This window comes from Kryptolebias marmoratus, linkage group LG17 (genome assembly GCF_001649575.2).
Source record: "Kryptolebias marmoratus isolate JLee-2015 linkage group LG17, ASM164957v2, whole genome shotgun sequence".
Lineage (NCBI taxonomy): Eukaryota > Metazoa > Chordata > Actinopteri > Cyprinodontiformes > Rivulidae > Kryptolebias > Kryptolebias marmoratus.
Window position 1 is genome coordinate 25,220,220 of NC_051446.1, and position 11,276 is coordinate 25,231,495.

Below are 11,276 nucleotides of genomic sequence, written 5' to 3' on the forward strand. Positions count from 1 at the left end.
TGCCCTGGTTGTCCTCTGGCTTTTGGTTTTGTTTTGCTCCCCTGGCCTTTTGCCAGGTCGGTTTTGATTTATTTGTTTGCTTGTTTGTGCCCGCCATCCTTTGTTTTGTTTTTTTTACCCCCCACCACCCTCCCGTGCTAGGCTCTCTTTTGGGTTTTGGGACGTCAGGGGACGTCCCTTGAGGGGGGGGTACTGTCAGGATTTGGGTTTTTGGTTTTCAGTTAGTTGCTTTATGTTTCAGTTGGTGTTTATTATTTTCTGTTATCTTGTAGTTTGGTTCGTGTTTCCTTCTGCCTCTTGTCTCATGTGTCTGTGTTTGTTTTCATTTTCATTCCCCCAGCTTAGTCATCTGGTTACCTGTCACTCCCATCTCCACCTGTGAGCAATATTAATCATGTCACCTGTCTCCACTTACCTGATTACCCTCAGCACTTAAATACCCGGTCATTTCTCCCACTAGTCGTTGGATCATTGCTTGTTGTTTGCCTTCGCTCCCCGTGTTTCCTTGTTGCCTTGTCTTGTTATATATTTGGATTTTTGTTAAGTTTTAGTTGCTGCCACGTCAGCTTTTGTTTTGCTTATTTTCGTTATTTATTAAATTAGTTTTTACTTTCAGTATGAGTCTGCGTTCTGGGTTCGCCTCTGCCTCCACCGCTCCTGACACAATCATGTCTCGGTTTGATCACAGTTATTTATATTTTTGTCTCCAATCAGTCACAATTTGGTTTCTGACTCACAGAAACTACATTGAGACAGTTCCAGACACACATCTAGTTTAATTTATTACCTTTTTTATTTTAAAATACAAACAAACAAATAAATAAATAGGAGCAGTAACGGAGAAACAAATGTTCGGAGTCTCCGGTAAATCTACCGGAGTGTCTGAGCGTCCCTCTCCTGCCTGCTTCCTTTAACATTTTTCTTTTAAATATCTGCTTTGTTTCATCTTTCATTTGTCAACTTTTCTCCGTGTGTCTGTGGAAATCAATATTTCTATCTGGGTGTAAACATTCAATCTGTCTTCCTGCCACTTAAAGACCGAGAAACATCCTTCGATGCATCATCACCGACAGTGAACCGCAGTTACTTCATGAAGGATCACGGCGTCGGACATTTAAATAAAACACAATAAAAGAAGAAGAAAACTACCCAGTAAAAAAGGAATATCTGAGCAGAAATGTTCTTTATTGTGTTCACTAATGGGCCTTTTATCGTGACTGAACATTTTCTAATTTGTACCAAACACAGTTCAGCTGAAGGTGATCATTATTTACGAAACTAGACCTGAAAAATGGACCGAACGCTCTCAGAATCACCGGACCAACGGCTCGGCAGAACTCAACACCTGTGAAATATCACCTAAATGTCAAATGACTCAGTAGCTGCAGTATTTCTGAGTTATTACAGAATATTTACACTTAAAAACAAACTATTCTAATAATTTAGAATGAATATAAAGAAACAAGGAGAAACAATGTGAATATTGGAGGAAAAGATGCAGAAACATGTTGATGAACTAATTACTCACCATCTGAGCGTCTTTTTGTTTGTTTTGGACCCATGTGTCTTCTTGTGTCTCTGAATCATAACTTCAGACAGAAATAAAATACCAGAGGAACTGGAGCATCTTGTTAGGAGGCATAAAGATGAAAACAGATAACTTCAAATAACATTCAGCTGAAACAGTAATCAGGAGGTTCAGAAGGAGCCACAGTGAAGCTAATCAGAACCGCAGTGGTCATCTTCTTTAAAATGACGGACAATACGTCCCCCGCTCAATTTATCTCTGAAAAAACAAACGTCTTCAGACCGGACCCAGTCCTCATCAAAGAAAATCAACGTTTTCTGACAGAAACATCAGAAACAAACAATCGTCCTTTCTGCTTCAGCTCAAAGTAAACTTTGAAACAATCGATAATGATACTCCTGAATACTGAGTTATGGTTACTATGATGAATTACCGTACTGTGAAACACGGAGGTGGGAGTGTGGTGATATGGACATGTCCACACATCGTCACTCTGCTGCTGTCTTTACTCACTCTACTATAATTATTTCTATTATTAACATGATTTTCTTTGTCTTTCTTCTCATTGAAACCACACCTGGACCATATAAACCACACCTGGACCATAGAAACTGGACCATATAAACCACACCTGGACCATAGAAATTGGACCATAGAAACTACACCTGGACCATAGAAACTACACCTGGACCATAGAAAACGGCCTGGTTCTGGTTCTGCTTGTGTTTCTGGAGGTTTCTTGCTGTTAAAGGCAGTTTTTCCTTCCCACTGTCCCCTCTGAGCTGCTCAGGATGGGAGACTAAGACGAAGTGAAGATTTAATTCGATCTGCTGCTTCCTTAGACGGCCTGGATTGAATTAAAAATGAGCTCCGTCTTTGTTTTCTTATCTTTGCAGATATCAGGTTTGTGTGTTTTCCCGGTTTCACGAGCAGCTCAATGAGCTGTAGCATCAGTGTGGTACAGTATACTGTGTAATTCTGTGTAATACAGAGTCGTACCGACAGAAAACACACTGATGCTGAGACTCTCCGGCCCTGGCACATATTTTTTCCAATCTGTCACATATTTCATGGCATGTGAGTCCCGCTGTCAGTCTTGGCCCGGGTTCAGATCGGAGGTGCACTGCGACACGTTCTTCCACACTAACAGCTTCCTCTCAGAACCCCATCCGGCTGACATTTACTCAGCAGAACCTCCCCGGTGTGTGTGCGTGATAATTAAAGCGTGTACGCCACAGAGCCTTCTCACATCTCCTTCAGTGTCTCGGTGCGCTGCCCGCTGGGGGATCTTATTTTTAGCTCCGTGGTCTTTGATTAAAATATGACTCTCCTCCCGACCTTCACACCTGCCGCCGTTCTGCCGGGCCCTCAGGAATGAGACCACCTGATAAATCCAGGCCTGCCGGTGTCACCAGAACCGCTGACTGGACATAATCAATCCTCAGTCTCTTTAAACGGCGAGGCATCGGCTCATGGATTCACAGGCAACCACGTTTCCAAATGTGGGGAGGATTCTTCAATTATTCATCTCTGAGCTGACAGGTTTTGAATTATTTTGAGTTTTTGTTCTTTCAGATTCCTGTAAGAGTTAATCTCACTTTTCCTCTTTATTGCCATGATTGTTTCACATTTAGCTTCAGTTCTTCAGAGCTGTTTGATTCAGTTTTCAGGAATAAATTTATGATGTCAAAAAACTAAATGTTTGGTTTTGAATTTTATAATTTTTCTTGTTTTAAATCAACATTTTTTTAAAAGTTTGAGCTCAAAATCATACAAAAAGATGGAGTTCAGTCTTAGTTAATTACTCTCAGCTACTACCACACCTAGTTGTAGCTCAAAAGCTGGAGTTGTATCCATTTTTACTAACCTTGCTAATCTCTGTAAAGCTTAATTAGCTGTGGCAGCCATTTTGGACTGAGTAGACTCCAAATGTTTCTCAGCTGTAGTGTTCATTCAAACCCATCCAGTTGTTCATGAGATATTTTGCTAACAGACACAATAAACCATCTGTTAGAGCTCAGAGTGTGTTTTGGGGATCACTCTCAGCTACTACCACATTATCTGTAGAGTTTTAGCCATTTTTTGTTTTTGTTAATATTGATTAGCTGTGGCGACCATCTTGAGTTGGACTGACTCCAAATTTTAATGAGTTATAGACGTATATCCAATGATTACGTCCTGAGAGTTATTTTGCTAACACTGACAACTACATGATCGCTCACCAACATGAAAGCTGAGCAGTAAACATGAGGAAACAAACTGAAAAGCTCTTATTTTAGCAGAGAAAAAGGCAAACACAAGCTGGTTTTCTGAGGTAAATCCTGACCTGGGTAATCTGATTCGGTTCTGGTTCCTTTAGTCCAAACAAAGGTGGGTAAATCAGGACAACACCTCATAAAAGACCCTGGTTCCTGACCCGTGTTCCGAGAACAGAACCAGCCACAGAACAGGCCAAGAAAGAAAAAGCAACAGAACCAAAGTCATAAGACAAAAATGTGGAAGAATCGTGCCAAGAACTGCCAAGTCAGTGAGAGGCCTCAGCTCAGGACCCGTTCAGCTCGGTTCTGTTCATCCAGAACTTTATTGCCTCTTGGAGCAGATGGTTTCCACGTCAACAGCTTCGGTCCAGCTCCTCCACCTGGCAGACGGTCATTTTCCACGAATGTTTTCTGTCGGATCCTCTTCCATCATCATCACCATCAGTACCAGGAAGTTCTCCAAGTAACCTGACAGCAGCTCGTTCACATCCCTGCAGCCCGACACTGGACCCAACCGGGCCCAACCAGACCCAGCCCGACCCAGCAGGACCCAGCAGGACCCAGCCTGACCCAGCAGGACCCAGCCTGACCCAGCAGGACCCAGCCCGACCCAGCAGGACCCAGCCCGACCCAGCAGGACCCAGCCTGATCCAGCAGGACCCAGCCCGACCCAAACCCGGCAGGATTCTTGGCTCCCTTCATCTGTCGGGGGTTCCGATCCTCGGAGGTCTGCCAGCAGAGATGTTTCCTCCTCCTCAGCAGAGCTCGTTCTGGTTCTCAGATGGTTCTGAAGATGGATCTCCAGGAAGTAATGAGGCATCCAGCGTCTGAACTCATCCAACCTGCTGCTTTTTGGGTTCAAACATTTAAAATACTTGAAATGTTTGAAGCAGCGACACAGAACGATCAGTTTAATGTCTTCAAACCAAAAACCACTCGTGGCGTTTTCTTCTAAATCTTAACGAGAATTAAAGTGAATTAAATTCTCAACCAGCAGCTGTTTTATTTATTTCTCCACATCTGTCCTGCTGTTTGGATTAAATCTTTAAAAATGTGTAAATATTTAACTTTAATAAATCTAGTTATGAAAATATACAAGTTTAATGTTTAGAAATAGTCAAAAGATCCAGTGGCTAATGTTTGCATGTATCTGATTACTTTAAAGTAATTAGCATACTGTTCATGCTAAGCTACGTTAGCTTAACTAGCTTTCTGTTACTGGAAGTAAAATCATTTATAAATGTTAAAGAAAACTTTTCCAGGTTAAATTGTAAGAAAGGTAATTATTTAATATGAAATTAGATCTGTCATATTTTAAACTATTTTATTAAACCAAAGTTTTTTTTGCGGCTAACATTAGCCTGCTAGCTTTAGCTTTAGCAGCTGTTGAGCAGAGTGACGGTTTTAAATGTGAAAACTTCATGAACATTTATATTAAATGGTTCCTAATCAACTCTTTCCCGTTTTTTTATCCTGCCCGGAGGTTCCTGCAGGTTTTTGCCACAGAAAGATGCCGAATCATGAGTCAAAACATCATCGCCCTTTTTGACAGCAGGCGATGATTCGGTTCCTGCTTATTTAAAGCCTGCAGTAATTTACTGAGAATGAGACCCAACTTAATTTAATTACAGATAATGACCCATTGGACATTCCATTTATAGCATTTATATTAAATTAAATTTGATCAACTCTGATTATGGAAGAGAATTACTGTCAGCTCTGAAGATGAAACCAAAACGTCCTGTTCTTTACTTCATTCGGTGCCTGAAAAAAAGGCTTTTTTCCAGTTTTAGAGATGAGATTTAACCCTTAAACAAACCTTTAAGGCCGTTAATAAATCAGAGATCAGATCTCAGCTCCTCCCTGCAGACAGAAGATTCAACAAAGATCAGGAAATAAATCCTGAATGTTTCAGATCAGCTAAATTATCTGAGTCGTCGGCAGTTTGTGCTCACTGAAGGCGATTAGCTGTGGCGGCCATCTTGAATCAAGCTGACCCCAAAAGTTCACACACACACACACACACACAGACAGACACACACAGATAACTACATTATTACCCACCTTTACTGAAGCAATAATTTTGTTGCTGTAAAGGAAAAAAAAAATTAAAAATAATTTCAATCTGAATTAAAAGAAAATGCATTTTCAGCTAAAATACAGTCTGAGGTGAAAGACTTGTTGAAGAAGCTGAAACTGTTAAAGCAACAAGAAGCAGAATGCTAGCTAAAAGCTAAATGGAACAAAAAGTAGCTAAAAGCTAAATGTAGCAAAGCAGCAAAATGCTGGTTGAATGTACCAAAAGGATAGCTGAAACGAGCTAAAAATTAAAAGTAGGGAAAAGCTAACTAAATGTAGGATAAGGGTAGCTAAAAGGAAGAAGTAGCAGAACAGTAGCTAAAAGCTAAAAGGACCTAAAGACAAAGAGAGGCAGCGGCTGAGGCTGATTTTAAAGAAAACAAAGTTTTTTGAAGGAAGTAAAGAAGTTTAAATGTGTTTCTGTGGGGATAATATTCATAAATAAAGTTAAATATTTTCAAAAAGTATAATAGTTACAAAAACCAAAAGTCAGAGCAGCTGTCAGCTGAACGAGCCGAAGGTTTTGATGTATAAACAGCTAAAATAAAACAAAGTCTGCAGATTCGGTTTGATTGTAAAAAAACAAACAGAAAAATCAAAACGCAGGAACAGAGTCTCAGCTCTGAGACCGACCCACGGTTCTGTTGGACCGCCTGGTGGGCCTGAACCAGAACCTCCACCCCTCAGGTGCAGGTCTACAGGTGAGACAGGAAACCTCTGAGCTTCCTGTCAGCTGCAGGAAAACACAACTCTGCCCCCTGCTGGAGGACTGCAGTAATCATCTAAACTGTTCAGGATTTCAGCTTTTCTGTGAGAATCATCTCAGTAAATCTCTTTATTTAAATATAAACAAACATTAACTTCATGACAAAGCAGCTAAAAGACAGCAGACAGCTGCATGGAGGACAAAACAGAAAGACTTTAGTTTTTATTTATTTCTGCCTCCATCGGTGAAACGTGCTCATCTGAAACAGGCAGCCGTCCTTCATCACCTCACACTTTAATTACACTTTTAATGTCTTTTATTGTTGAAGTTCTCTTCTGTTTGTTGAAAACATTTTGCTTCTCAGTCGACGAGCTTTTTTAGTGCAGATTTCCAAGCGTTTAAAATCACGTTGAGGTGATTAAATGTTGGCGTTTCCTGATGGAGCGGCGTCCTTTCTCCCAGAAAACAGGATTATTATCATGATTATCATTAACATCAGCTGCAGCTGTGTCCACATCTGTCTGTAACCTCGAACCGTTAATAAAACTCTCAAACTAAACTAGACTGACAACCCAATTCAAGATGGCCGCCACAGCTACACACAGATAACTGGCTTAACTCAGGCAGGTTTGCAGACATGGAGCACAACACACTCCAAGCTCGAACAGACGTGTCGCGATGTTTCAACAACGATAATATGACGATAAATTCACGATGACACGATGTTAGGAAATCCCCTTTTTCAGATATTAACATTTTAGGATATGAAATATAATTAAAGGTTAACTTATTCTTCTCAACCTACAGTAATGTTAGCCTGAAGCTGTGGCGGGCGATATGCATTCCTTTAAATGATGCCTTCAGGTTGCTGCAGCTGTTTGAAACATCCTGTCTGTCAAACAGCTGCTTCCCTCGTTTCCTCTGATCCTCTTCAGTAAACAAGGAAAGATTTTCTGCGTATTCTTCCAAGAATTAAATGTTTTCCCAGAACTTGTTTTTCAGTCTCGGCAGCTCAGCTGATCCTTTCTCAGCTTCGTGTTCCCGTCCTGAAGTGTTATTAAAATGTTTAAAACTTTAAATAAATTATCTGCTGTCCTCGTCCTCCATGACTTCCTGTCAGAGGGACTCTACATCAGCTGCAGCTCGGGGACTTTTCCTGTCTGACTGTCTCTGTGGAAAAAGCTGCTACATCAGCAGATCATGACTCAGCGTTTCTTCTTCTACAGTATGTGTTGAGGATCACTCTCAGCTACTACCACTGCAGATTTCAGCTCGACAGCAGTGCAATTCACTCTCTCTCTTTATCAACCAGTTAGAACAAAACTAACTCAGTTTACCCTGAAAATATTCAGATAATAGAAAAGAAAGAGTTCAGGTCTTTCAAAGTGTAGACCACTTATGGAGAATAATTATCTTACCTGTTGCAGATACGTTTGTGAACAACCTGAGTTTGTAAAAATCTTCAGAAGTTTGTTCTTCCTGTTTGGATTCATTTACAGGTTTTACATGTTTTAATGTTTGGTCAGGTTTTTGTTTCCCTCTGGTTCTGGTTTCGTCCTCAGCTCCCCTGATTGTCCCGGAGCACACACCTGTTACTCATCGGTCCTCACCTGTTACTCATCAGTCCTCTCCTGTTCCTGCTCCTCATCAGTCCTCACCTGTTCCTGTTACTCATCAGTCCTCACCTGTTCCTGTTACTCATCAGTCCTCACCTGTTCCTGTTACTCATCAGTCCTCACCTGTTCCTCATCTGACCTCACCTGTTCCTGTTCCTCATCAGTCCTCACCTGTTCCTGTTACTCATCAGTCCTCACCTGTTCCTGTTACTCATCAGTCCTCACCTGTTCCTGTTACTCATCAGTCCTCACCTGTTCCTGTTATTCATCTGACCTCACCTGTTCCTGTTACTCATCAGTCCTCACCTGTTCCTGTTATTCATCTGACCTCACCTGTTCCTCCTCCTCGTCAGTCCTCACCTGTCCCTGTTCCTCATCAGTCCTCACCTGTTCCTCCTCCTCGTCAGTCCTCACCTGTTCCTCATCTGAACTGACCTGTTCCTGATCAGTCCTCACCTGTTCCTGTTATTCATCTGAACTGACCTGTTCCTGTTCCTCATCAGTCCTCACCTGTTCCTGTTATTCATCTGAACTGACCTGTTCCTGTTCCTCATCAGTCCTCACCTGTTCCTGTTACTCATCAGTCCTCACCTGTTCCTGTTATTCATCTGACCTCACCTGTTCCTCCTCCTCGTCAGTCCTCACCTGTTCCTGTTCCTCGTCAGTCCTCACCTGTTCCTGCTTCACGTCAGTCCTCACCTGTTCCTGTTCCTCGTCAGTCCTCACCTAAAATTAAATTAAAATTAATTAAATTATTCCTAAACCTGCATGATTCTCCAAACTCTGGGAGTAAAACTGTATTTTAAGAGACTTTTGTTGAATAATTTAAAATAACTGTTGAGAGTTTTAAGTTTCAGTTCTGCTGAGAAAAGGCGACATCTTGTGTTCGTTCTGCTGATTTGAAATCTGTTTCTGTTGAGAGAAATCTTTTTTTTTAATCGTAGATTTTGTGTAGATTTACCTGGTATTAAGTGGTTATAGCTGGAACACAAACAGAACGTTCAGATTGTCTTCAGGAGCCATTTTACGGCTGCAGATGTTTCAAACTGACCACAGCTGGGCTGCCTCGGGTTCATGCTGAGAACAGAATTTATTTTATTAAGATGGAAAATAAGTTTTATGAGGAGAGCCGAGGGGAGCGGTTGGTCCAAACCCAGCGGTACAGATCCACCCAGGCCCGACAGAACCCACAGAGGTTCTCCGAGGTCGAAGGTCACTGACCTCAGAGATAAGCTGTTTTTGTCTTTTTTTGGTTAAATCGTGATGGTTTGTGTTCTTTTATTACTCTTCCTACTCTTGTTTTTATTACCACAACTGAAGATCCTGTTTTATTTTGGTAGTCTCCGTCTCTACATGCTGCTTCCTGTTCTGTTCCTGTCTTCTGTCAGCTCCAAAGAATTTAATTTCTTCCTTTGTTAGTCCACCTGTTCACCTGCTTGAAGCAGTCGTGGTTTTACATTTTACTCCTTGGTTTAAGTCTCTGCTGCTCAGTTAGCTTAGCATCATTAGTTGTGGTTAGCTTAGCATCAATAGTTGTGGTTAGCTTAGCATTGTTGGTTTTTTTGACTTGTCGTCTTTAAATCCCTCTAATCTCCTAATTTCCCAGTGGTTCTTGCAGACATTAAGTTTTAATCCCACCTGTGGTTTCCAAAGCTGGCTCTGGACCCGCTGCAGGCCTCAGGTTGGTCTTCAGATGGTCGCCAGTAAACATTCATCTGAAGCTAAAGTTTTAGTATTAAAACAAACATCAAGTTTAGGAGGATTATAGAAAGTTGTTCAACCAAAGAAAGGAAAACCAAGTTGGATATATTTCTGTGGGATATTTTAAACTTTTAATGTAGTTTTAGTAATAAAAAATGTTTCTGGAGACGCTCGAGCTGAAAAGCCATTACTGTCACACTGACAGAAGATTGGATTTCTGTAAAATAAAAAAAGTTCACATTATTTTAATGATCGTAAATCTCCACAAACCTCCAGACTGCCTGGAATACAATCCTGACACCAGATGAAACTTTAATTAAATCATAAAAATGATAAATCTGACATCCAGCTGCTGCTTTCGAAGTTTAATGTGAGAAACAGACGAAAGATTTATCCTTTAAAACTCGAATCAGATCATCCGTTTGACTAACATCATCAAAATATCTGATAAAATTTTCTTTTAATATTAATAAATGTTTAAATCTGTTGTTTATTTGACCTTTAGGAAAGAACTACGGAGGCCCAGAGGTGCCAAATAAATGGCTTTTTTAAGAAACAAAATTAAAAAACATGATCAGGTTTTAAAATCTGAAGGAAGGTAATGATTGGATAGCCTGATTCAAGATGGCCGCCACAGCTAATCCACCTTGGAAAACACATATAAGTCAGTTAATTACTGGTAGTAGCTGAGAGTCATCCTTGCTCTGACAGCGGCGGGCGACAGGCATTCGTCGGGGAACGCTGGGCCTTTAAGGGTTCGGCGGCAGTTCCGGCCGCGGCCGCCAGGGGGAGTCCTTCCTGTCCTCCCGTCCTTCCTGTCTCCTCAGACAATAAAAACAAGGCGAAGCTTCGTCCGACGGCAGCATCTGCGGACGATCATGCAAAGCCCTCCCCGCAGCCGCCGGACAGACATGTAGCTGCCAGGATGCCGCCGAACCGCTTCTCCCGCTTGCTGCTGTGCGCGTGGCTCTGCTCGGTCCGGGAGGTTCGGACCAAATCCCTGCCGGACCAGTTCGGTAAGGCTCGGCCCTGCAGGAGGAGGGGGGGCAGCACAATGAGATCATGGGAGTGGTTGGTTGGATGCTCGGTTGGATGGATGGATGGATGGTTGGATGGTTGGATGCTCGGTTGGATGAAGCCGCCTGTCTGCAGCGCTGCGCCCTGATGGAGGCAGATGGTCTGGGAGGGGTTTGTCCTCCATGTTTCTGAGGCCGGGCTGCAGGTCCTGAGCTCAGATCAGGTCTGAGGAGGTCTGAGGTGAACTGAGGTGGTCTGAGGTGGTCTGAGGTGGACTGAGGTGGTCTGAGGAGGTCTGAGATGGTCTGAGGAGGTCTGAGGTGGACTGAGGTGGTCTGAGGTGGTCTGAGGTGGTCTGAGGAGGTCTGAGG

The 11,276-nt window shown here is 42.2% G+C and overlaps 1 protein-coding gene across 1 annotated transcript in view; it reads left to right on the forward strand.

The window, feature by feature from the left end:
- Positions 1-10,713: 10,713 nt before the first annotated feature.
- Positions 10,714-11,276, forward strand: part of LOC108243121 (protein FAM171A2) — an 8,021-nt gene continuing 7,458 nt past the window's right edge. Inside the window, exon 1 of the mRNA XM_017428370.3 lies at positions 10,714-10,904. Coding sequence (XP_017283859.1) covers positions 10,814-10,904 — 91 coding nt within the window. The 5' untranslated portion in view covers positions 10,714-10,813. The remainder of the gene's footprint in view (positions 10,905-11,276) is intronic.